This window comes from Antechinus flavipes, chromosome 5 (genome assembly GCF_016432865.1).
Source record: "Antechinus flavipes isolate AdamAnt ecotype Samford, QLD, Australia chromosome 5, AdamAnt_v2, whole genome shotgun sequence".
Taxonomy (NCBI): Eukaryota; Metazoa; Chordata; class Mammalia; order Dasyuromorphia; family Dasyuridae; genus Antechinus; species Antechinus flavipes.
In genome coordinates, this window is record NC_067402.1 from 128835606 (window position 1) to 128863493 (window position 27888).

The window sequence follows — 27888 nt, forward strand, 5'->3', positions numbered from 1 at the left end:
CTTTAAGATTCCATTTTGCTTAGCCTGTTGTTACCTCAGATTCAGTATGTCCAAAATAAAAGCATCATTTTTCAAAACCCCTGTCCAACAACACAGAGCCCTACTCTAACTTTCACCTTTCTGCCAGAGGTGTTGTTCTTCCAGCCTTCCTAATTAGAAATCTTAAAGAATTAATAATAATATTTTAGATGACATGCAAAATATTTTATATTACTTACTTTATTTCATTCAATTCTGCAAGTAGAAGTAGTCTGATATGATAGAAGGAGTAGCCAGACTAGGATTCTAGAATTTGAGTTTGGATTTTAGCTCTGTTACTAACTGGCTACCAATTTACTTTTCTGAAAAATCCAGAGGTTAGACTGAATGAGTCTAAGGTTCTTTCTAGTTCTAAAAAACTATGAATCCATAGTTTTGGATTCTGCAGATATGGAAACTTAGACACAAAGAGGTTCTATGCCTAGAGTATACTCCCTCCTCATCTCCAACTTTTATTCTCCCTAATTTCCCTGAAAAGAAGGTTTAAATAATGTCTTCTACATGAAGTTTTCCCTGATTCATCTTATTGACTGGCATTTTCCCCTAAAAAATTCCATATATTTATTGTACATACCCTTTTAAATACTTATATAATACACTGTCCTGTGACAACCGCACTAACACCCCAGACACCACAGAATCAGCTGGAGTCAGGATAAGCAAAAGTCCTTAGTCTTTATTCTTGGTCTTTAGGGGTAGAAGTGAAGGGGATGGAAGAAGAATCTCCACAACCTCCTTCTTCCTCATCTACCACCAAAGTGACTCTGGCTAGTATTACTCCACCCCCTAGTCCCTCCTACAATTCTTTGTATATACCAATCATCGAGCCAGCACAGGATAGTAGGAAGGGCTATTTTCCAAGCATATGTCTATAGAGTAGTGTCCAATAGGTAGTTAGCCTCAAGTGCTCGGCTTTCCTGACCTCAGTGCATCAACTCAAGAGTTTCAGCCCTCTACACTGTCCCCCCCGCCAAAAAAAAATGTTAAGCTCTTTAAAAATTTCATTGCTACACTCCCCCATCCCTAGTAGATGGAGTAGTAGGTGTTTAATAAATGCTTAATTATGGGGAAAGATACCACTAGTAAGTGGCAGAGACAGGTTTCAAATCCAGATTTTCTGACTCCATAGCTAATGCTCCTTCTACTTCACCAGCTTTGTATCTTTTGACTTTTTCCTTTGTCTTATATCCTTTACCTTTAGTCTCATCTCCAAATGTCCTTATTATTCCCTCACCATATAAATTAGATGTTCCTATCTTATATCTTTTTCCTTTCTTAGATCTCCTGGTAGAATGCAAAGTTCCTAATGATATGGGCACACTTCTTTATTTTCTTTTTATCTTTCTGTCCCTAGGACCAAACACAGTGTTTGGCATATAGTAGGTAGGCATTTAATAAATAATTATCAGAAACTTAGCAAATTGAATTGAACCAGCTCAAATCACCAAGTCTTTCACTACATCCCTAAATTCTTAGAGCAATCCTGATCTCACAGGATTTTTGTCTTCTGTCTTCCACCTCTCCTCCAGAATGATCATTGGTAACCTAAGATTTATTAACCATTGTTTTCATTTACTTGTTCTTCTATTCTAGAACCATCTCTAGCATATTATCTTATGCAGAACTGGTGTTCAATCATTTTTTTTAATTCGAGTCTATGTTTTTTTCCCAGTTAATTTGTGTACTAAATCCATATTTCTTTGTGTAGTCTCCAAAAATCCTCTACAAATTGTCCCCATACTTTATCTAAACTTATTTCCCTCTACTGTACAGTGGACAGAGTGTATACCTGGAGTCAAGAAGCCCTGAATTACAATCTTTGGAGTCTCACTAGATGTATGATCTGGACAAGTCAAATAACCTCTTTCTCCCTCAATTTCCTCATATGTAAAAATAGGTGAAATAATATATACTTTCAGAGTAGTTGTGAGAATAAAATGAAATCATAGCTATAAAGGACTTTTCAAACTTTAAGCACTTTATAAAATTAGAGATTGTTATTAACATCATCATCACTATTCATTCTTTTCAAATATAAAGTATTTCTGGCTGATTAGCACATAGCAGCTTGTATAACCTCTGATTAGCAATGATCCTTAACTCAAATGTACCTTTACTGAGAAAAATGAGAAAAGAAAAAAAATCTACCTGTTTATGCTCATTTCCATATCCATGCCTTAGTTTATAATCTGTCACCACCTGGAATGCTATCCCTTCCTAACTGTCCGCTGAAATCTTATCTGTAATTCAAATCTTACCTCTCTTATGTAATAGTCATTGACTATTTGAGTCTGTACTGACTTCCTCTCACTTCCTCAAAGTCTTTTATAAATTAATGTCTGAATTTTATCCCATGATTTTTTTTCTGTTTTATGTATTAACATTGGTTTTTTTCCAACTAGATCATAATGTGAGAGCAAATACATCCCCTGTGGTATTTTTATATATCTAGTAGAGCCAGGAGAATTGCTGGATACATTACTGCTATGTCAATCAAGAAATATTTGGTGAACATCTAGATCAGGGGTCCTCAAACTTTTTAAATAGGGGGCCAGCTCACTGTCCCTCAGACAAAATAAAGAAATTTCATAGCCCTGGGTAAGGGGGATAATCGTCTTCAGCTGTCACATCTGGCCATAGTTTGAGGACCACTGATCTAAATGATGTAGTGGATAGACCACTGGGATAAAAGTCAGGAAGATGCAGACCCCACTTTAGTCTCCTTGCCAAGAAAACCTCAAATGAGATCACAAAGAATTGGATGTGGCTGAAATACTACAGTTGGTAGATGAGAGTTGACAGTAACAGGTTTTAAAATTTGGATATTTCCATCTCTACCATTGATTTCTTAAACTGTATTTGATCAGTCAGTATATTAACAAGCAACTTATTATAAATTAGCTTATCATATGCCCAATATCAAACTAAGCTCTAGGGGTATAAAGAAAGGCAAAAATAGCTCCTACTCTCTAAGAATGTAGATTTTATTTTGGAGAGACAGAGAGAGAGAGAGAGAAATAGAGAGAGAGAGAGAGAAAAGAAGAAGAAAAAGAAAAGGAGGAGGAGGAGAAGAAGAAGGAGGAGAAAAAAAGGAGAAGGAGAAGAAGGAGAAGAAGAAGAAGAAGGAGGAGGAGGAGGAGGAGGAGAAGAGAAGAAGAAGAGAGAAGAAGGAAAAGAAGAAGAAGAAGAAGAAGAAGAGAGAAGAAGAAGAGGAGGAGGAGGAGAAGAGAAGAAGAAGAAGAAGAAGAGAAGAAGGAAAAGAAGAAGAAGAAGAAAAGAAGAAGAGGAAGAAGAGGAGGAGGAGGAGGAAGGAATAAAGAGGGGAGGAGGGGAAGAGAGAGAGAAAAGATATTTAAATAGAAAGCACATAGCAGATAAATAGAGAGCAGATAAAACATAACCTTAAAGGATAAGTTTGGCAGTTGGAAGAGAACAAGATATTTATCCTTTTTCCTTGACCTGTAATAATATATCTTCAATATACTAGAATTTCATAAAGATGAAAATTAACCACTTTGAAATTTATCTTCCATTCTTTCAGTTTGCATTTGAAAGAAGACTATTCTGGTCTATTTTCGGCTTTAATTTTTACAATATACAGATAGGCAGCAAGAGGACACAGTGCATATAACACCAGGCCCAAGTTAGTAATATGTAAGTTCAAATCCAACCTCAGACACTATCTGTGTGCCCCTGTTTGCTTCAGTTTCCTCATTTGTAAAATGAGGTGGAGAAGGAAATAGGTGAACTGCTATAGTGTCTTTGGGCAGCTAGATGACGTGCAGTGGATAAAGTACTGAGCCTGGACTCAGGAAAACTCATCTTCCTGAGTTCAAACCAACACTTAACTATCTTTGTGATCCTTATCCCTGCTTGCCTCAGTTTCCTCATCTGTAAAAAGGTTGGAGAAAGAAATGGCAAACCACACCAGTTCTTTGCCAAGAAAATCCCAAATAGGGTTATGAAAAGTCAGACACAATTTAAATAACTGAACATCAATACACTATACAAAGAATATTCTTTATTTTTTTCTGAGGCAGTTGGGGTTAAGTGACTTGCCCAGGGTCACATAGCTAGGAAGTGTTAAGTGTCTAAGACCACATTTGGGAAATGGTCAGGCTCCCCTGACTTCAGGGGTGGTACTCTATCCACTACACCACCTAACTGCCCCACAGAGAATATTCTTATAAGTGCTTATAAGCACAACCAATTAATTCAGTAAGACTCATGTACTTCATGAGTACAACCAGTGTCTTTTGTTTCCAAGTTTGTTGTAGCTTTCAAAAGACATGTGAATATGAAGCATAGTGTTAGGGAGTTTTGTCTGACAAATGTAGATATTTTTATAATGTTGTATATAACAGGACTTCTTAAACTTTTCTCCCTGGTAACCCTTTTTTGCTTGAGAAATTTTTATGCAATCTTGGGTATATAGGCATATAAAATAGGTATACAAATCAAACATGTACTGATAATAAATCATAATTTTGTGACTCCCACATTCCATTATGAGACCCCATATGGGGTCGCAACCCACAGTTTAAGAAGCTTTAGTATAAAGCATCACCAAGTAGCAGAAACAGTCGCAATAGGGGCATATGCTGTTGCCTCCAGCCTTTGCTTTGTGCTGCTACAGTACCACAGAAATACAGAGTTCTGCTTGAAATGTTTGGTTGCTTTCTTCATTTTAGTTTTCTCATAAATAAATTAATAAGCATTAAACCCTTGAAAATGAGAGACTTTTCTTATGAAATTCATTTGAGCCAATAATTCACATCCCAGTTAAGTATTCTTTACCTTCTCACCTCCAGCCTTTGTTGACACTGACTTACTCTGCGTATTTTGGCAAGCTAGAAATGAATTGATTGTCACAGTGACTTCTTAGCCTTCCTCTTGGGAATGTAACTCAAGCTAATTTCATTAGACTAGCAAGTAATTGAGCTCTTATCATTCCAGAACTGCCTAGAAATCTTATGTAGTCACGGTGGACTTGAGGCTGAAAAGAGAGATAAGTGCAATCGGACTGTGCATGATGTTGCTACTGATGACTGCAAACATCTCCTAGAGAACTTGAGTGAGTGACACTTTTATAGCCTTCTCACAATGAAATATTTACAATCCTGGAGCCTAGGGGAGAATGGAAAGGATATTGATTCAACCACAGTTTTCTCATTTGCTTCTTAATGTCTGAATAGGTTGTTTGAATCCTAAGTAATATGAAACTATTTCATTGATTTTTAAATACAGCAATTGCTTTCCATTTTGAAATTATAAAATGACTCTATTAGAATATTATGAAATAGCTCTATAAGAATAAGTTCCTGCTGTTCATGCAGAGCTGGGTCTTTTTTTTTTTTTTTTAACAATCTAAAAATTGACATCACCATAAGTAACTACTGCCCTTTATTTCTTTTTCCCATTCAGATTTCTTAATAAATGTTTGTATTTGTAATGTGACAGCTTGCTCTGTTTCCTCATCTTTAGAATGAAAAGGTTGAACTAGATGATCTCTAAAGTCTTAAATAGGAATACATTAAGGAACTGTCATCTCAGCAAGCAGAGTCCCAGTATGGAAACTCCCTCCATCTGTGTACTTCATACCCACTCTTTGATTTAGTAAATATATCCTAGGGAATTTCTTTCAAAAGTAAGACCCTAATTGAGTTGACCTGCGGTTTCTCAAATCTCAAAATATACCTAGCCTTTAAAAGTAAGAAGCTAAATGATTTGACCAGAATTTCTCAAATCTCAAAATTTTAATTATTTAATTTCATTTAACTTATTTATTTAGGCTCTTTGGCATATCAATACATAGCGATTTTCTGGATTGCCTGGTTCCATATTTTTTTTCTTTAATCTACACAGTATGGACGAAGGTCATAATTTTGTTTTAATTCCCCTCCTAATGTTTCTCATTTCTCTGTCAGTCATAAGCATTTGTGATTTTTTTTCTAAGGTCAGTAATTTAGCAGCAACCCAGGTTAATGATCTCATGTTTTCATCTTTTCTCTAAGCATAAATTTTTATTCTTTTAGAGAATAAGAGATGAGGTTGAACATATTCAAGGTGATAAAGCTATAGTTATAAAACAATGCAGAATGAAGAAAGCACACTTGAAAGTATATCATTACAAATTATAACCATATAAATAATAACCACAATGACTAACAAAATTAATAAAATATTTAGAAAATAAGAAAGCATGTAATCAAATGAGATAGTACTTTGCTGAAGTTAATTTTCAGTTTCATTAAGATATAAATGGTGAAAATTTGATTTTTAAATATGGTTTTTAATTTCTTTTGTCTATTTTTCAAGATTTATATTCCAGTGTAAAGTGTGTAGTAAGGCATTTCAAAAAGAAGAGGACTTTGTCTTATTAAAGAAAAATTGTACATAATACATAAAAACAAGCTATTTGCGGACTCATAATGGAGAGGAAATGCAAGATTCTCTCTTTTTAAAATCCTTAGTTTTGTTATTAGAAAAACTTTCCTTAAAATGTTTTCGAAATCCAGATTTCTAGATCCTACACATTTGTCATTGTTCATCGTCAGAAGCTGAGTAAGCCTTTTATATAAATAGTAACTTCTGTTCAGAAACAATGGCTCTCTATTCATATGTTAACTTTTTAGTAAGTGTAGTCAATAGCTCACCTAAGAAAGAAAATGAAAAGTAAGGCAATTACTATTTGGCTATTTAATAACTTATGCTTGACACTTTTAAAATTCATTATTTAAATTATGCCAGATGAAAAATAATTTGTCATTTCAGTATTCACTGAGCACTTCCACATATTATTGTGGGAGAATTACAAAAAAGGGAGGGCAGGAAACTTTTGATCTCAACACAATGTATTTGGGAAAAATTAAAAATATGGCAATTAAAACATAAAGCAAATAATAGTTATGTTTAGTGCAATACAGTAAAAATTAAATTAAAATTAAGGAGATTACAGAGACAGGCATTGATCCAAGATTATGATAGAGTGAAACAAGGATTCTGAAGTGGATTTTGAATGAGATCATACAAATGGCTCAGTGGAACAGAGGAAAAAGTGAATTCTGAGTAAGGAAACAAGAATGAACAAAGGAAGTAGTTATTAACTAATTGTTTATATGGAAGGTGGCAAGTGATTTAGCTTGGAAATGTAGGAGAAGGGGTGTTGTTGAAAGGCTGTTGACGAATAATAAAGTGATATGAGGTCAGAGAGGTGAGAGGGACTAGTTGGTGGAAAAGAGAATTACAGGTTTAGAATCCTAGATTTAAAATAAACATCAAAAGAAAACCATTGTCGATTATATATTGAGCAGGAAAAGTATATGATGAAGATGGTGTTTGAAAAAAATTACTTAGACATCTCTGAAGGATGGATTGGAATGAGGAGAGATTGAAAGCAAAGACAGATTATCAAGAAGTGAGGTATAGAACACTCAATTTAAGGGGTAAAGTGAAAACAAAGCAAATCTGAGAGAAAAAAATCTGTATAAATAATACTATTAGTTATAGCAAGAAAAGAATCAGACAAATACCCTAAATTTATGAACTATTGAGATCAGAAGAATGAGTGATAATAGAGAAAATAATGAGTATGAAATTGTGAGAGGTGATGATTAAGTTTTGAAAATATTGGCAAGATAATCTAATGTAGACTTTTATAGGCAACTGTAAGTCAAATAATAGTGTAATCATTCAGTAAATATTAAGTACTTACTTTGTGCTAGACACCATGCTAAAAGCAAGAGAAAAGAGATAAATGACGTTCCCATCCTCAAGGGGCTTACAATATGGAAACAACATGCAAACAAATATATACAAAGCAAGCCATATATAGGATAAATAGGAAATCATTCTCAGAATGAAGGCAATAGAATTAAGAGAGTTTGAGAATAACAAGAAGACATCATAATATCAGAGAATACCAAAAAAGAAGGAAGGAGACTGGAGTCCTTGTTCCCTTCCTCTGTGCAATCTTGGCAAGCAATTTAAACTCTCATATTTAAAAAAAATTGTTTAAAGGGAATAATACTTGTCTGAATGCTAAGACCTATTCTAGATTCTCTTTTGAAACCCTTTCCAGCTCTCAGATCTATGATGCTGTTACCAGAACAAGTATGAAATGATGAGGATGAGAATATAAATTGTGTGTGAGGGTGGAAGGTAGAGGATTTGGGGGTGGGGAGGGTTGTGGTAGTAGTAGCAGTAGTAGTTGTGTTCTCCAGATATAAGTATTGGAAAAGTAACTCTTGAGAGAGTCAGATTTAAAGGGAAGAAGGAAACCACAATACAAACAGTTCCACATAAATTTTATTGAACAGTATTTAAAACTTTGTGATAGCTATTTTTTTCAATAACTAGTTTTAAGACTCAGTCTTTTTCACTGTTATTTTTTTCCTCTCACATTTTGTCTTTAAATTTTGATTGTCTTAACAGATGCTCTTAAAATACCCTTAAGGATCTCAATTAGCGAAAAACAGCTAGCCAACTATGGTTCTGATGACTTTGAAACTGAAAACACAATATGTGCTTTAAATATCCGCAAACAGACAACATGGGATGATCTTTCAAAAGCAGTGAATCAGGCTCTGACAAACCATTTCCAGGCAATCTCTTCTGATGGATGGAGAAGTCCAGAGGACTTGACACTTAATAACACTACTGAATCCAGCATCGGCCTAAATCTGAGCAGTATCGGATCCATCAAACTAGGTAGAAAAAAATTAAATTTGGGACCTCCTTTGTATCTGTGGGGTGGGAAGTACAGTGCATGATTTGTTGATTAAGCACATTCAGTGCCTCTTTAGGGCAGCTGCTGTCTCTGAGTTGTCTAAGCTTGTATGATATGTCTGTTATATAAAGTAGCCTTTTCATATTAAAGACATTTTTGTATTAAGTATCAAAAAGTAATCCTTTTTGAAGCTTTGTTTTTCTAGCTGATTGTAAAATCAAGTGATAATATTGCAGGTCCCATCTTATAAACCTGAGAACAAAGTCTTAAAACCTACTTCTAGTTTTAGATTTTAAGGAGACATGGCAGAAGTAGGGCTCTACAATTGAAGTCAGAAACACCTGGGTTCAAAATCTGCCTCTAAATACTTCTTTTGGATTGCCTATATTTTCATATAATCACTCACACAGAATGAGTGCTCTTCTGAGCTCCTTACTTCTGGCTATTAACTCTAGCCACAACCATTTTGAACTGTATCCCATCTAAATGAAGTTATGGTATCACCCAGTAATGGTTGATGTGACAGAAAATATAGTGTTTTACTCTAAGTATTATCCAAGACTTGAGGGACAGCTCATTCAGTAAATAAGGAGTCTTGAGTTATCAGGAAGCTGCAGTCTAATTCTGTGACCATGGCATCACCTAAAACCTTGTTATGTAGGGATACCATTTCTCTGGCACTTAACATAGTTTATTTTTATATGACTAAGAACTTGACTATTAACCTGCCTTCAAATGTCAAATGGATTCATAAATATGACCACATGGTAAATAATAATAATGATAATGATGTTTAACTATACACTTTCCCTTTAACATTTATTTTAATTTTTTTTTCAACCAGGAAATATATCATGGTCAATGGGCCAGATTTTGCCTCAATCACCATGGGATTTTATAAGGAAAAATAAAGCTGACCATATAACTGTGTTTTTGTCAGGTAAAGGCTCTTCCCACAAATTGAATGGTTGAAAAATGTTTCTTACATGACTGTTTTTGCAACAATTTGTTAATAATTCAAAAAGCATTCATTAATTGCCAATTATGTACCAAGAACTGACTGGAAATACAAATACAAAAGTAAGATAGTTTCTGCCCTTTCTTATAAAGATTTTAATCTGAGTTTTTATATTATTTTTGATATGTGTTGGATATATCTGACATGCGGAAAGGGGAAATCTGAGATATTTAGTTTAAAGAAAGGAAAAAAGGAAAAACTTGCAGTCCTGAGACCTGACATGATATTTTACCTTTTTGGTATCAGAATAGGAAAATCTCTTTTATTTGGCCAATAAGATCTAACAAAGAATGAATCATAAAATATATTTTTAGAAATGGAAGAAGGAAGGAAGGAGGCAGCGAAAGTTAAGACAGTCATCTAATATTCTGGCTATGTATTATTTCCCAAAGGGCCTCAAGAAGGCTGCCTCAGCAGTGTGACTTATGCATCCATGATCCCTCTCCAGATGCTACAGAACTACCTCCGACTGGTAAGTATGATCAGCAATATCTTGCATATAGTTCATGTATTTAGCTTCTGCTGTACTATTATTATGTTAAGAGGCACCTTGGCAAAATAAAAAGCATCATGGAGATCATCAGAAGACTTGGTATTAATTCCAGGACCAATATTTAATATTTGTATGATTTAAGGCAAGTTACTTCATGTTTCAGAGTCTGTTTTCTCTTCTGTAAAAAGGGATACTAAGACATGTATGGCCTATGTCACCAGGTTATCTTAAGGGACTTGTTTGATAAACTTTAAAGTGTTGCAAAAATGTGAGTTATTATTTTCATATAGTTATTACATAATCAATCATGTTCCAGACCTTGTACTAAGCTCTGGGATACAAATAAAGGCAAAAGGCAGAACCTGCTTCACACTCTAATAGGAGAGATAACATAAAGTCAGCTGTGTACAAACAAGTTACAGATAGGAAAAATTGCAAGTAATCAATAGAAGCAAAGTAGTAGAATTAAGAGGAATCAGGAAAGGCTTGCTTTATAATGCCACTTTACCTCTACCTAAAATGTACAGAGAGAATGAAAAACACCTTTTAAAAAATAACTTGTCAAATAATGATTATTGTTGTTCAGTCATTTTCAGTTGTATCTGACTTTTCATGATCTCCTTTGGAGTTTTCTTGACCCATAAACTGTACTGTTTTGCCATTTCCTTCTCCAGCTAATTTTAGAGATGAGGAAACTGAGGCAGCAGGTTTAAGTGCCTTGTACAGCTAGTGTCTGAAGCCAGATTTGAACTAGAGGAGATGAGTCTTCCTAACTCTAAGCCCGGTACTTTATGCACTATGGCACCACCCAAGTACTTCAAAGAGTGCAACATTAACTACAATAATTGTCAAATTTTTAATTGACAATTCTGTTTTGCCCCAGGATATTGTTAGCAGTGCTATAACTACCTATGGCAAATTCAATTGAGGTGGTAGAGAGATAGGAGATGGCAAAAAAGGTGAGAGAATCTCCCATTATGTAGCTAGTAATATTTGTTATCTTGAAATTCCAAAATTCAAAGACATAAGCTTCCAAAGTAGAAAGTCCCTTTCCATGTTACCACTTCACTGTTTTGCCTTCATGGTTGCTTAATGAATTGTAAGCTTCTTGAAAGTATGTATCATTTAGTATTTGTCTTTTTATCTCAAAGACTTAGAATAGTGCCTAGCATGGATAAATACTTAATAAATACTTGTTGGATGAAATTGGATTCTCAGAAACAGAGATGTGGCTTCAGTTTTTTGAGATGTAAGGCATTCTGCTTGTTTATTTCCTAAGCTCTAGCTGTTCCAATTTCTCATTGAGGAATTTTACATGAATCCATTATATTTTTGTGTCTATGTGTAGATTTCAAATAATGAATAAATTAGTTCTTTAAATGGAATTTCAGACCTGTTTGGAATGAAATTACTAGCTGTGAACCATGAGACTTAATTTAGAGTTATCTCACTTTTATTGGCTTTATAAAATCCATTTTCTGTTATTATTTTTCAAGCTTACTTGTTCATCAAAATTTCACCTGAATCTGCTTCTTGAATAGCAAAAGTTTTAAGAGAAGAGTTTTTGTTAGGAAAAAAAAATCTGTACTGCTGAAACATTGTGAACATAAAATCCAAAATAGTTGTAAATGTGTTATGTTCTCTAATAACATCTATTCAAAAGAAAGCCATTGATTGTAGGGGAAGAGAAGAAACAAAACCAAAGAGAGCATAGTGCTGGTGTCAACCTATTTCTTTTATTCCAGAAGCCATTTGGCTCATAAAATCAATTGAAATGTGATCATATTTATGAATAGACTCTAAAGATATCCATGTAAAAGTAATCAGTACAGATCATGGCAATGAATCTAACCATTCCATGCAGAATAAACAAAAAATACATGCAGCATTACAGACCTATAAACATGATGGGACAGTGGAGCAATAGCAAGCCAGCTTTTTTTGACATGATCATTTGCAAAGAGATACAAATCAATTTGGGGATGCAATTAAGGAATCCCAATGCTTAAATCATAAGATTTCCCCCCATGCTGTCAGCATGAACTTTTGGTATTCTGTATGCCCAGTATATCAGCCTTTTGGAAGTAATGTGGTAATTATGGAGCTGTTCCCTGGTCAGGACCATTTTTGTTGTAGGAAAGTAACTGCCCACAAGTAATTAGAAGGCTTGAAGTCAGAGCTTGAACACTCTCCAACATACATACGTATATTTTTGATAAGAGAGAAGACACTGATCTGTACAACAGTTGTACTCAGAAGAAATGTCCAATAATAGTTTATGTGACTTAGTGAGTATTCTGGAAGTGTACACCCTTTATGTAGTAAACACAAAAGACTTGCTGTTCCTCAATGACCCTTTTATTGAAAATCTGAATTGAATGTTGCCAGCCAGCCATGCCAGCCAATGTATAATCTGAGAACAAATGAGGTGTTGAAATTGAAGACATCTTATCTCGGAGATTGGGTGCCTTGCTGTTATATCATTCTAGCATCAATCTTCAGACTCTGAAAGCAATGTGGCAGGATGATGATAATGAATGGAACACTCTTGTTTTCTGTACTGAGACACCCTCATCAATTCAGATAAAGGAGAACCAAGATAAACTAAGCAATATATTTGTAAACCTCAGGGCCAAGCTATTTAGCAAGTCTTGGAAATCTGTCCCTGATTTCACTTGCTTGACATTATTTTTACTATGTCTATTTTATACATGTAGGACACCAAAATAGAATTTCTTAACATTATTTTGGTATTAATTCAATAAACATTTGTTCAGCACCTGAAAAGGACATTGGACTGAACCAGGATGCATCTTGTATTCTTAGAAATGGGGTAGAGAAGAAAAAAATGAGGCAGGCTTTATTTTCTTTCTGTTCTCATCCATAGCTAAAGACTACAATGGACCAATATTATTTTTTATTTTTTAAAAATATTTTATTTTATTTTATAATAATGTTATATTGACAGAATCCATGCCAGGGTAATTTTTTTACAACATTATCCCTTGCACTCATTTCTGTTCCGATTTTTCCCCTCCCTCCTTCCACCCCCTCCCCTAGATGGCAAGCAGTCCTATATATGTTAGATATGTTACAGTATATCCTAGATACAATATATGTTTGCAGAACTGAACAGTTCTCTTGTTGCACAGGGAGAATTGGATTCAGAAGGTAAAAATAATCCGGGAAGAAAAACAAAAATGCAGATAGTTCACATTCGTTTCCCAGTGTTCTTTCTTTGGGTGTAGCTGCTTCTGTCCATCATTTATGAATTGAAACTCAGTTAGGTCTCTTTGTCAAAGAAATCCACTTCCATCAGAATACATCCTCATACAATATCGTTGTCGAAGTGTATAATGATCTCCTGGTTCTGCTCATTTCACTCAGCATCAGTTCATGTAAGTCTTGCCAGTCCTCTCTGTATTCATCCTGCTAATCATTTCTTACAGAACAGTAATATTCCATAACATTCATATACCACAATTTACCCAGCCATTCTCCAATTGATGGGCATCCATTCATTTTCCAGTTTCTAGCCACTACAAACAGGGCTGCTACAAACATTTTGGCACATACAGGTCCCTTTCCCTTCTTTAGTATCTCTTTGGGATATAAGTCCAATAGAAACACTGCTGGATCAAAGGGTATGCACAATTTGATAACTTTTTGGGCATAATTCCAGATTGCTCTCCAGAATGGTTGGATTCATTCACAACTCCACCAACAATGCATTAGTGTCCCAGTTTTCCCGCATCCCCTCCAACATTCATCATTATTTTTTCCTGTCATCTTAGCCAATCTGACAGGTGTGTAGTGGTATCTCAGAGTTGTCTTAATTTGCATTTCTCTGATCAATAATGATTTGGAACACTCTTTCATATGAGTGGTAATAGTTTCAATTTCATCATCTGAAAATTGTCTGTTCATATCCTTTGACCATTTATCAATTGGAGAATGGCTTGATTTCTTATAAATTTGAGTCAGTTCTTTATATATTTTGGAAATGAGGCCTTTATCAGAACCTTTAACTGTGAAGATGTTTTCCCAGTTTGTTGCTTCCCTTCTAATCTTGTTTACATTAGTTTTGTTTGTACAAAGGCTTTTTAATTTGATGTAATCAAAATTTTCTATTTTGTGATCAGTATTGGACTCTAGTTCACCTTTGGTCACAAATTTCTTTCTCCTTCACAAGTCTGAGAGATAAACTATCCTATGTTCCTCTAATTTTTTTATAATCTCGTTCTTTATGCCTAGGTCATAGACCCATTTTGATCTTATCTTGGTATATGGTGTTAAGTGTGGGTCCATGCCTAGTTTCTGCCATACTAATTTCCAGTTATCCCAGCAGTTTTTATCAAATAATGAATTCTTATCCCAAAAGTTAGGATCTTTGGGTTTGTCAAACACTAGATTGCTATAGTTGACTATTCTGTCTTGTGAACCTAACCTATTCCACTGATCAACTAATCTATTTCTTAGCCAATACCAAATGGTTTTGGTGACAGCTGATTTATAATATAATTTTAGATCAGGTACAGCTAGGCTACAATGGACCAATATTACATATAAAAATAGATAGATAGTAGAACAACTAGATGGTGCAGTGGATAGAGTACCAACCCTGGAGTCAGGAGGACCTGAATTCAAAAGCAACTTCAGACACTTAACACTTAACATTTACTAGCTGTGGGATCCTGGGCAAGTTACTTAACCCCAATTGCCTTGCAAAAAAACCCAAAATAGATAGATATCAGTATATATAAAACACAAAGTGTTTCATTTACTATATGTGTGTGTGTGTGTGTGTGTGTGTATATATATATATATATATATATATATATATATATGCTTGCTACCAATGTAACATTTTCATAAATGGTCTTTCCTTAATTTCTCAACAGGTTGAGCAATATCATAATGTTATTTTTCATGGCCCAGAAGGAAGCTTGCAAGACTACATAACACATCAGATTGCACTGTGCATAAAGGTACTGACAGTTCACTTACTGCCATCTTCTTTTAGAGATTAGAAGGTATATAGGTTTAGTGAAATTTGATTTGTTGGGTTTTTTTGTTTGTTTTTTAACATAGCAAAAACAAACAGCTGCAGGATTCACCTGTGAAATAGTGAGAGCTGAAGTGGATGCTGATTTCTCCAAGCATCAGCTCATAGAATTATTCATCAGTAGTGGTAAGACCATTTTAATAGATTTCAATGTTTTGGGGTTTTTTTTAATGACTGTTTAGGAAAAAAAACTTTTGTAGCCCCCAGCAAGTTTTTATAACATTTTTACCTATTCAGAGGCTCTTGAGATGAAGATAACTGCATCAAGTAAGCTCTTAAGAAAAATGACAGACCAGATCTATGTAAATATAATTTTGTTTACCAGTTAAAAGTCTCTTTTCCTTTTCTTTATCTTAGGCCTTATGAAATCTTGCTAATTAATCTTATTCAGGTTAGGTGGCATGTTTTCCTATGGAATTTCCATTCTATTGAAATAAGTTACATTTTTTATTATATTTGATTAAATAATGCTAAAACATATGTAGAGCAAGTAGGTAAACTCCATTTTGAGTCTGAAAAACTAAGACTGCAGTGGATTGGGGACATCTTCAAAGTTATTGTTATTAAGTTATTATATATAGTTATTATATATAATATATAAAATTAATATAGTTAAGTAACCAAGTTAGAATTCAAACCCACCCCTTCTACTAAACCAGTCCTTTTCCCCTGCATATTGTTGCCTCTTAAGTCTAATCACTCTGATACAGTACAATACTCATTATTGCATTTGGCTTCAGAAATAGGTTATTTATTTGAAAATTGAACTTGGATTCTTTTCTATGAAGAAAAATGCTTCATTTATTCTCTCGTTAGATGTTTAATTCTTTTTTATTTAGCAGCTGCATTTCTTAGATAATTAAAGTATTTGCAAAGCTATCAGAACAGACACTCTTAATACTACTACCTAATGATTTCATAGATAAGTTTTTGGAGGTGTGAGAGTATTATGATATAGAATGCAACCAAAATCTTTCTGATATCTTCTGGGATACATATGCCAAATATATTCCCTTCATTCTGACTGACATATTCCCTTCATTCTGACTGACATATTACCTTAGGTACTCTTTTTGTCTTAACAAATTCTTAGTAAATAAGATCTAACATTATCCTAGAAATTTCTTAAGATATCCCATTAATTATTTAACCCCAGCTTCCTACCCTAATATGACTGCAGATGGTTCTTTTCCTGTAAACTATCCCTCTTTCCCAAACTCAAATTGCAAATGCCAAAGTCTAGATAAATGTATCAATCAGCAAACAATAACAAAGCACTTAGGTGCTAAACATTGTGCTAAGTGCTGGGGATATGAAGAAAATGCAAAAGCAATACCATATATATATATTTTAAGTAGCATTTTATTTTTTTCCAATTACATATAAAGACAGTTTTTAACACATTTTTTTAAAAAAAGATTTTGATTTCCAAATTTTCTCCCTTCATCCTCCATAGCATGTTAAGCAATTTGAAATAGGTTCTGTATGTGCAAGCATATAAAACATATAACCATATTAGTCTTGTTATAAAAGAAACAAGCTTCCCCCTGCCCAAATCATGAAAAAGAAACAGTGAAAATAGTATAATTCTACCTGCATTCCATCACTTTTTTCTTTTGAAGTGGATAGAATTTTCTATTGTGAGTCCTTTGGAATTGTCTTAGATCATTGTATTGCTGAGAAGCGCTAGGTCCTTTTTAGTTGATCATCACACAACATTGCTGTAACTGTTCATTATTATTATCCTGGTTCTATTAATTTTATTTTGCATTAGTTCATGTAAGTCTTCTTCAGGCTTTTCTGTCCACTCATTATTTCTTATAGCACAATACTGTTCCATTACATCTATATACCATAACTTGATCCAACCACTTCCCAGTTAATGGGTATCCCCTCTATTTCCAATTCTTCCCGACCACAAAAAGAATTGCTATAAATGTGTTTGTACAGGTGGCTCCTTTTTCCTTTTTTATGATCTCTTTGGGATACAGACTTATACTGGTATTGCTAAATCAAAGAGTTTGCACAGTTTGATTGCAACAATGCCATTAATAATACAAAAACAGAAATAAATATTGAAATAATTTAGCACATATAAGAAAAGTCATAATCAGAGTCACTTTTGTGTCTTGGAAAATAGGCAACAGAAGTTGTTGCTTAAAATTCTCTCACCATTATCATTATTGACTCCTCCCAGACATGTGGAACCACAATCAAATAATTCATTCTCTTTAAATTATAGTTAATTTGTATCCTCTCAAAATGTTGTTATACTCAGTTTTGCTTAGAATTGTCAGTTAACTACACATCTCTCCTAAGAATATGACACTTAAGTTTGTTTGAGTCTGAATAGACTTTAATATGTTTAGATTCACTTCAGAAATTCTCCTCAGAATATCTTTTTTTGTAAAAATGTTTTCTTTCTCTAAAGAATAAAAATTAACACAGTTCAGTTTTCATCAGAAATGAAAAAAAATCACTTACATTCACTTTCTTCAAAATGCCTTTTCCAACTCTTTCAAAGATGATAGTAAACTTTCCAATTGCCCAATAGACTTGTTCTCCAATGTTAGTTGATTGTCACTCTCACAAACCTTTTCTCTGAGAAAATTAACTGTTCAAATCTTTCACATACTCTTTCTCCATGACAATTAACTGTCTAGGTTTCTAGAAGAATTAGTTTAGTTTCTTTTCTTTCTCAGTGACTCCCAAAGATGACAAATAATTAATTGTCAGTTCCTAGATTCCACTTTTTTTTTTTAATTACAGCAAAAAAAAAAAAAAAAATCCGGTATTTCTGTGACAAGGATTATTTAATCTGGGGTTATACTATCACTTGATATGACTGATGGTACAATAAGAGAACAAAATTTTAAGTTTCAATGTTTTTAATGTTTTAATTTCTAAATAGAAAACATGTTATTTTATATTTCTGATACTTTTAAAGGAAAATACATAATATTATATATCTAGTACATTTCAAGTAATAATGAGTAAATCACAGTCTGAGTTGTAAAGGACTTCAGATGATCTCTAATCCAACTAAGATCTGAATAAGAATCCCAAACTCTTTGCTCAAAGAACTCCACTGAGGAGTAGCCTACTCTCTTTGGATTAGTAGGGGAGTAGTGTATTTTGTTTTGTTTTTTTGTTAAACTTGCTTCTTTGAAACATCCATCTATTATTATAATTCTGCTATCTGAGCCAAATACTGCAAACTAATGAGGAATCATTCATAGTCCTTCCAATATTTTAAGATGCTATCTTTTGTTCATCTAAGTCTTCTATTCCTCAAGTTGAATATTACTAATTAATTCAAACAATTTTCCTCCATGTGATTTCAAGGCCCTTCAACATCCTGATTACCCTACTCTAGATACCTTTCAATTTATGTACCTTTCCCAAAATGAATTTGAATCTAAAAACTCTCCTCAGGTTTCAACTTCATACAAAACTTTGTCTTCCATCCTTGTGTATATCTCATTACAGCTAATTCCTCACTAATTCTTGCTAATGCCAGTTAAAAATAATCATCTGTACATAATATATGTTAACTTCACCTGGAAGTTCAAAAAGTTCAAGCAAACTTAGCAGAAAAAAGCAAAAACCCCATTTCAAATGAGACCTCTATTTTCCAAATACAATTAAATTTGATTATCTTTTGATTACCACTGAACCAATACTCTTAAGCAAAATTTGTCCATTGATAAGTCTTTCCATGATCTCGCGACCCTTTCTCTCACTTTTATACTTGCCATCCCTTATTTAGTATTCAGCTTTATTGCATATCTCTCACTCCAATTTTTACCAAGTTGGGCCTTCCTTAACCTTTTCTAGTAATTCAGCAGTTTGAGCAAAAACAATGCTATATTTTTTCTTTTTAAATAATATTTTGGGCTTTTTTTTTCAGTTACATGTAAAGATAATTTTTAACATTCATTTAAAAAATTTTTTTAAGTTCTAATTTTTCCTCTCCCTTTTTCATCTCTCCCCTCCCTAAGATGGTAAGCAATTTGATATAGTTTATAGATATGCAATCATGTAAAACATATTTTCATATTAGTCATGTTCTGAAAGAAGAAACAGACCAACAGAAAAAAAAAATGAAAAAAAAAAGTTTAAAAATAGTATACTTTGACCTTGTATTCTTACTATCCAGTCTAGGATATGTAGTTGCATGGGGATGGCCACTGACAACTGAAAAAAATACTTCAGATAAACAGTTTTCAATCAGATCATAAATCTAGAATGAAAAAGAAACTTAGCAATATGATTGTACATACATGGAAATTGAGGCCCAAAGAGTAATTTTCCCAAAGTGAGACAGATAGTAAAAAGCTGACTCAGAATTTGAGTGCTTTTTCTTCTGCATCATACTCCTCTACACAGGAAGAAGAGAACAATCTTATGTTGCTTCTCTAAAACAAATTGTCTTTTTTAATACTCTTATTGTTTGGATGACTTTATATGACTACTAGTCATAGTACTTTGCAATTAGTTTAAGATTCAAATTGCAGAAGACCCAAAGGTAATTGGAGGAAAGTATTGTGGAATCAGCCTGAAATATATGACCAATAATAGTTATTGTATAAGTAGTGATATAAAAGATAGAATCCAAGAAATTTATGATTGGAAAAGGAGGTTAACCATGTTTTGAGAATGGTCAATAATAAATAGACTGTCATAATGGTATACTGGCATCTACATATTAAAAGTTTTAGAGGAAGACCTCAAATGTATTAAGATCACATGGTTGAGATGATAGAATACAAAAATATGTTGTGAAATGCCCTGCTGGAAGGAGTACTTTTTTTGATTGAATTGTTTGTTTGTTTTGTTTTGTTTTGTATTCCCAGCTCCTAGTTTAATGCTTGGCCCATATTAGGCACTTAATAAGTGCTTGTTGAATGATGAGATCATGGATCCATTCTACTATTAAACTATAGAAAGAGTTTAAAGCCTGTAATGTTCTTTCCAGCTTTCTAGCTATGATTCTATGAACTTAAGAACAATTGTAAAGTAAAACAAAACAACATGCAAATGAATTTAGTTGTCTGTCTTTGGGATAGAGTTAATTGGAGAGAGTTTGTTGGGGCATTTGACTAATAAGCTGGGTTTTAAAGAATTCAATGGACAATATCAGTCAAGAGAATGGAAGAGAGTACTTTCCAGAAAAAGAATCAGCTGATGGTATTCTGGAGAGAGTAAGCCTGACTAGAATAGAGGAATCCTATGGAAAGATGATGAGAAATAATACTGGAGAAATCTGAGAGGAACAATCCTAAGAACATAGAGTAAGGAAAAGTCCTTAGAACCCATCAAGTTCAAACCTCCTCATTCTACAGATAAATAACTAAGACCCAAAGAGGTTGTTCTTTGCCTAAGATCAGAGAAATAATTAAGTAGCAGAGCTGGGCTTCTGATTCCAAATTCAATGTTCTTTCCAATGAACCATGCAGGCTCTCATGGAAAAACTGATGGAAAGCCTTTTGGTTTATGAAGACCTACATGGATTTGATTTAGTCATTTTTTCTTAGGAGGAGAGTAACATAATGAAAAAAATTCCCAATCTATGACTTTTTTATTGATACAGTAAAATTATATATTTTATATACAAGGAAAAGATATAAGTTTGTTATGGGCCAGAACTCTGAACTTGAAACAAGGATGCTTACAAGGTACTAAGTGGAATTGATAAGACAAAGGTTCTCTAGTTTAGCATGGTTCAGTATGATTGATATAATCTTACCACAAATAATGGTTTCCTAGTGATATAATGATTGGTTTATACTCAGTGTGGAGCATATAAGCAGGGAGTGAGAGCCACAGAGAATAAGCGCACTAGAAGCTCTCGGAGCCAAGGAGACAGAAATTCATTTCACCTTCAGTCAGGCTTCTGATGGCTGGCCTGGTCTCCTGCACTTTCCCCACTGAGACCAAGGCTGGTCTGAAAGGCTCTCCAGAAAGCTGCCCAGCCCCAGGAAGGAGATAATAAAGGATTTGGACTTTAACACCTGGCTACTCCTGTGGTGATTACTTAACTGAAAGGAAGGCTGCTCCCAGAGACCTCCAGGAAAACCAAACCAGAGAATGTTACATAAGTTAGTTTTTATTAATAATAATAGAGATCTTTTTTAAAACTGATCCTTAAGATTGTGAAGGACTTTACATATATCATCTGAATTTCATAGCAATCTTATGTTGTAGATGCTACTATTATCTCCATTTTCCCTAAAGAGAAACTGAGGTTTAAGGAGATTAAGTAACTTGTTCAGAATCATATAACTGATAAATGTTAAAGATATGATTTGATTCTGATGTTTCATGACTCCAAGTTCAAGTTTTATCTGTTGTGCTACCTATATTTATTTCAGTAATATAACAAGTGCCAAACCCACCATTTTTTTTTCCACCTATAAAGGAAACTTCAGCAAGTTAGCCCTTTGTGCATTAAAGTTAACTGCAGAGCAAAGAAAGTTTCACAGAAACCGAGAGTGATGAAACCACAGCCTGGAATTTTAGGGGCTATAAATTTTAATTGAGGCTCTAGCACAGACTTGATGAGATTCTCAGTATACCTTCCTTTACCTTCCTACACTGAAAGAAAAAGGGAATAAATTAGGAAAATACCTCCAAGGGCTATGAGATACAGGAATGGATCATTGACTCCCTTGCTTTATTAAGTGAACCACAAGAGTAGTTGTCAGGGACCCATTGCTATTAGGGGTCCCACCGTGAAGCAATAATGAAGTATGTAAAATAGCAGCAGGAAAATTGAAAGAAATAAAAGGCAAGAAAACAAATGTTAAAGGTTGGAGTCTTGAGAGTATTGCAAGTCAGTTAAATTTGAGGGATTCTTCAGAAGAAGCTGAGTTCAAAGCCAATAAGAGAATTGGAATCGCCTTGTCCTTCCTAGATCCTATTGAGCACAGGCTCAAAGTGTAAGGAAGCAACATGCTAAAGAATAATAATGTCAGCCTAGTAATAAAAAAAAAATTCTTAAGACTGTACAATGAAAATAAAATAATAGGTACGATTAACATAGCACTTTAAAAATTGGCAAACTGCCATTTGTGTTTCCTTTCATCTTCACAACTCTATGAAGTAGATATTATCTTATTATGTATTATTAGCCCCATTTTATAAATGAAGAAGGTGAAGTTAAATGATTTGCTCAGGGCCAATAGCTAGTTAGTATCTGAACTTTATTCTGAAAAGAGGGACTCCAGGTTTCCTAATCCATTCTGGATAATAACAGAGTTGTCCCATTTTAATTTCTTTTAGTATTATGGTAAATGATCAAATCCTTTAGTAAACAAGATCCCAACTAATTTTCAAACATTCAACAAGTATTTATTGTGTGTCCTAATTCATTCTGGATAATAACAGAGACAGAAAAACCTCAATGAGTTGCCCCATTTTAATTTCTATTAGTATTATGGTAAATGATCAAATCCTTTGGTAAACAAGATCCCAACTAATTTTCAAACATTCAACAAGTATTTACTGTGTGTCCTAATTCATTCTGGATAATAACAGAGACAGAAAAATCTCAATGAGTTGCCCCATTTTAATTTCTTTTAGTATTATGGTAAATTATCAAATCCCTTGGTAAACAAGATTCCAACAAATTTTCAAACATTCAACAAACATTTATTGTGTGCCTGTTCTGAGCTTAATATTGGGGCTACAAAGACAGTAGACAGTTCCTACCCTTGAGGAGCTTACATTCTACTAGGGAAGGAAATATGTATGATATGATATGATATGATATGATATCATGTATCATGTAGATACGTGAGAATTTAGGATGGAAGGAATCCATTCTCTTGGATAGATAAGAAAAGGACTCGTGGAATGGCAGCATTTGAGCAGGATCTTAAGGGGAAAAGAATAATTCTGGTGTAGTTTTCCTAAAAATCTGTACTACTTACAGTGCTTAGCACAGTACCTGGCACATAGTAGTTGTTTAATTAATTGGTTAACTGTTTGCTTAAAGTCAGTTCATTTGGCTGCGTGTCTTGGTTTGTGGAGGTGCCTTCCTGTGATTCTGTGATCATCTAACAAAACATTCCCTTCTACTCATTAAGTGCTGATTTATGTTCAGGAAAATGCCTGTCACCTAGTAGGTACTTAATAAATGCTAGTTGATTGATCTTAAATTTTACTTTCCCATCAGATGAATTTATTGGGAGGAGATTGTATATAAGACGGTGAAGCACTAAGAATGGACCAGAAATCTTTTTCATTTTAGTTTTAAATTGCACTTCAGAAAAAAAAAAAAAAGGGCTTGTCCTAGCTCTCTTAGCATGGTAGAGCTCAACAGTAGTTGGAATTGTGAATACAGATGGTTATATTTGAAACCTATTTGTAAAACATCTGGCCTTTAGTTTTTATCTAAAGATCTAAAGAGAGGGCCTTAGGCATGAAAGGAGAGGAGAAGAAGGGAAGAAGTAAATAAGGAAGAAAGAAGGAGGAAATAGAGTAGGAGAAAATTAGGAGGAGGGAAGCAGCTAGTAACAGTATTTCAGGAATTCAGTTCAACAAATATTTTATCTATTATGTTCAGTATACTAAGGACACAGATAAAAATGATACTCTCCTTTCCCTTGAGGATCTTAATTTTAATGGGCATAGTATTAAATTATATATATATATTTGAAGGTTATGTATGTATCTAAGGAGTATGGCAAGTACAGCATGAAATTGATAGACTCTCAGCTGAGCCTTGGACATAGACAAGGATTGACAGGTATATGAGAAGGGAGTACATTCCATGTATGGGAGACAGCTTGTAGGAATGCAAATATGCTGGGAGCCTAGCATTTGAAATGAGAAACCCTTGAGGCTTGTCTGCATGCTTTACTGGGTAAGAAAAGAAAATACACTTTTTAAAAAATCTAAAACAAATCGAGTAAAAAATTGAGAAAATGAGAAGAAAAAGCTAAAAATGGAAAAACTAAACTTTAAGAAAATGTAAAATGAATTTAGCATTTAATGAGATTCAGTTTTTTAATACCACTGGTTTCTCACATTGCTATTGTCTGGAGATAATCATATGGCTCTGTCATTTTGAGTAAGATGCTAGCATGATAGATTCAAATTTCTATCCAAGTCTAAGTAAGGAACTGGGTTAGTAAAACAGATTTTTTTTTGGTAAAAATTCAAATGCAAAAGTGAATGATAATTTTTAAAAATGAAATATAACAGTAAATGATAAAGAGTCGCTAAGTGGCTGAAGGAATAGAATGCTGAGAGACCTGAATTCAAATCTGGATTTAGACTTATCTGTGTGATTCTGGCCAAGTCATTTCACCATTGTTCACTTTAATTGACTGGAAAAGGAAAATGGCAGAGCACTCCAGCATCTTTTCCAAGAAAATCTCATGGACAAACAAAATAGTCCATGCGGTCAGAAAGAGTCCAACATGACTAAATGTTTGAACTATAGCAAGGAGTGAATGACAACTTTATTTTGGTAAAATGCTAACTGTGTGCATACAGAGTAGGGGAGCTGTAGAAGTAAGGAGAAAAAGATAAGAGGTAAGAGAACAAGTAAAAATTTGAATTTGAACTTTAAAACAATTATATTTTATAAGAATAATATCTTTTAAATATGTATAATTAGATTGTTAAAGTTAATTTAGAGTAATAATGTAGTTTTTAATCCTACATGAATAGAGACTTGATTCACCTTAATTTTTTAAGTTTATCCCTCAAAAATTAGTTCACATTCTTAGCACCCTAAATTCAGTGACTCCATTTGTAGAGTATGGGTTTTAAAAAATGTCATCTTCCCCAGTACAAGTGAACCTTTGGATGACACCCCAAACATAAGAGGGATAAAGTTTTCTCTTCATCTATAACTGTGCTATCATCATCAGTATTTTTAAAGCAAGCCAATAAAAGTTGTTTTTTGAAATATCAAGTTGTAAATCATTAAGGACATGTAAAGAAAATAACTTTTAAATATTTAAATATAAATATTTTTAAAAATAAAAATATGTGAATGGGTGTGCATCATTTATGAGCCCAGGTCATTTTTCTAGAAATAGAAAAGAATATTAAGTCCATTGAGGAATATATAAAGATATGTGCTTGCTATAGCAGCACATACACTTTTTTTTAATATTTTATTTTATTTTATTTAATAATAACTTTATATTGACAGAATCCATGCCAGGATAATTTTTTTACAACATTATCCCTTGCACTCATTTCTGTTCCGATTTTTCCCCTCCCTCCCTCTACCCCCTCCCCTAGATGGCAAGCAGTCCTATATATGTTAGATAAGTTACAGTATATCCTAGATACAATATATGTTTGCAGAATTGAACAGTTCTCTTGTTGCACAGGGAGAATTGGATTCTGAAGGTAAATATAACCCGGGAAGAAAAACAAAAATGCAGATAGTTCACATTCGTTTCCCAGTGTTCTTTCTTTGGGTGTAGCTGCTTCTGTCCATCATTTATCAATTGAAATTCAGTTAGGTCTCTTTGTTTAAGAAATCCACTTCCATCAGAATACATCCTCATACAAAATTGTTGTCAAAGTGTATAATGATCTCCTGGTTCTGCTCATTTCACTTAGCATCAGTTCATGTAAGTGTCGCCAGTCCTCTCTGTATTCATCCTGCTGGTCATTTCTTACAGAACAATAATATTCCATAACATTCATATACCACAATTTACCCAGCCATTCTCCAATTGATGGGCATCCATTCATTTTCCAGTTTCTAGCCACTACAAACAGGGCTGCTACAAACATTTTGGCACATACAGGTCCCTTTCCCTTTAGTATTTCTTTGGAACATAAGCCCAATAGAAATACTACTGGATCAAAGGGTATGCACAATTTGATAACTTTTTGGGCATAATTCCAGATTGCTCTCCAGAATGGTTGGATTCTTTCACAACTCCACCAACAATGCATCAGTGTCCCAGTTTTCCCGCATCCCCTCCAACATTCATCATTCTTTTTTCCTGTCATCTTAGCCAATCTGACAGGTGGCAGCACAAAGAGAGAGAGAGAGAGAGAGAAAGAAAGAGAGAAAGAAAGAAAGAGAGAGAGAGATAAAGACAGATGTGTAGAAGCCTGAAAATTTGACAAGAAAAATAGAACATGCTAAAAAGGCAACTAATGGAGAAGTCTTTGTCATAATACAAAAGTACTTACGGGTAAAGAATTGTGCATTTGAAGTTAGAAGACTCGGATTAGACTTCCAACCTGCCAGTCTTTTTTCTTTCATCTTGACAAGGTTATCTTCACCTTGTTAAGCATATTTTTAATCTATAAAATTAAAAGCTTGGATCATATTTAACCCCCAAGATTCCTTCTTGTTCTGAATGATATCACCCTAGGATTTCAGGAAGAAAAACTCAAAAGGTAGCAGAGTGGGAAGTTAGGGCAGGAGAGTAGTCTGGTACATCTGAGCATAGAATAACTTTAGATGATGCTAAAAAAAAAAGTGAAATAATCAATTATTAATGGAGGATATAAAGCTAAATCAGTCTTGACATAATAGGTAGCAATTGAAGAGTTTTGAACAGAGGAATGATTTGACCAGATCTCAATGTGAGAAAATTCAAGCTAACAAAAGTTTCAAAGATGAATTGGAAAGGAGAGAATGAAAACATGAAGGTCTATTAATCCAATCCAGGCAGATAGTAATGAGGATCACTCATTAGGTTCAAGAGAATGCTTTTATTTTGAGGGAGGGGACATTGGGGACACCAAGGTACTTATAGCCAGCTGAAAAGGAACCAATGAAAAGAAAGAAAACAAAGATTCCAGAGAGCAAAAGAATGATTTATTTGATTGCTGGAGCATGACCAGGAAAAAGGAGGATGGAGAATGAAGAAAATTTTTTAAAATAGCCTTAAGGCTGCCTGCATAAAGGATATCTCTTCTAAAACAAGAAAGAGAGAAAGGAAGTAACATAGGAAGTGGGGAAGGAAGGAAGGAGGGAGGAAAGGTAGAAAGGAAGTAGAGAAGAAGGGAAGAAAGAAAGAGACAGAGAGACAAAAAGAGGGGGATGAGAAGAGATTGAGGAATTGAGATCAGAAGCTGAGGGTGTTCAGGTCAGACCACCTCAGTGTTTTCTTAAATAATCTCTTATAAGGATATGAGAGGTTGAGATGGGTTTCTCAGAGTGAGAAGAGAAAAATTTTAATTTAGAAGTAAGCTTGTAGGTCACCAGCAATGGTCAAGTCAGGGGTTCTTAAGCTGGGGTCTGTGAGCTGTTTTGAAAAAAAATGACATACAATTTGTGTCCCTGCTACAAATAAGAATCCCCTAATTTAAGATTATCTATTTTCTGACCTATTATGTATTGTGTGTGCATCTCTTTATTTATAGCACTTGGCACATAATAAGCCTTCTATAGATGCTTCTAGATTGATTGTGGTCACCATTAAACAGATATTAAAATCTGGGTTTATTCAACTAACTTCCAGCAGCTCCATTCTCATTTGAAATGAGCCAGGAGAATCACCCATATACATTAGGATAGAGAAAGGAATCTACATAAAGACCTCCAGCTGCCA

At 34.0% G+C, this 27888-nt stretch overlaps 1 protein-coding gene across 2 annotated transcripts in view; it reads left to right on the plus strand.

Annotated features, from left to right (window-relative positions):
• CTTNBP2 (cortactin binding protein 2) overlaps window positions 1-27888 on the plus strand; it is a 184619-nt gene that overhangs the window by 113426 nt on the left and 43305 nt on the right. For both annotated transcript variants that reach the window (XM_051962300.1, XM_051962301.1), the window contains 6 exons: window positions 4996-5113; window positions 8473-8748; window positions 9612-9707; window positions 10178-10257; window positions 15180-15266; window positions 15370-15469. In XM_051962300.1, coding sequence (XP_051818260.1) covers window positions 4996-5113; window positions 8473-8748; window positions 9612-9707; window positions 10178-10257; window positions 15180-15266; window positions 15370-15469 — 757 coding nt within the window. The remainder of the gene's footprint in view (window positions 1-4995; window positions 5114-8472; window positions 8749-9611; window positions 9708-10177; window positions 10258-15179; window positions 15267-15369; window positions 15470-27888) is intronic.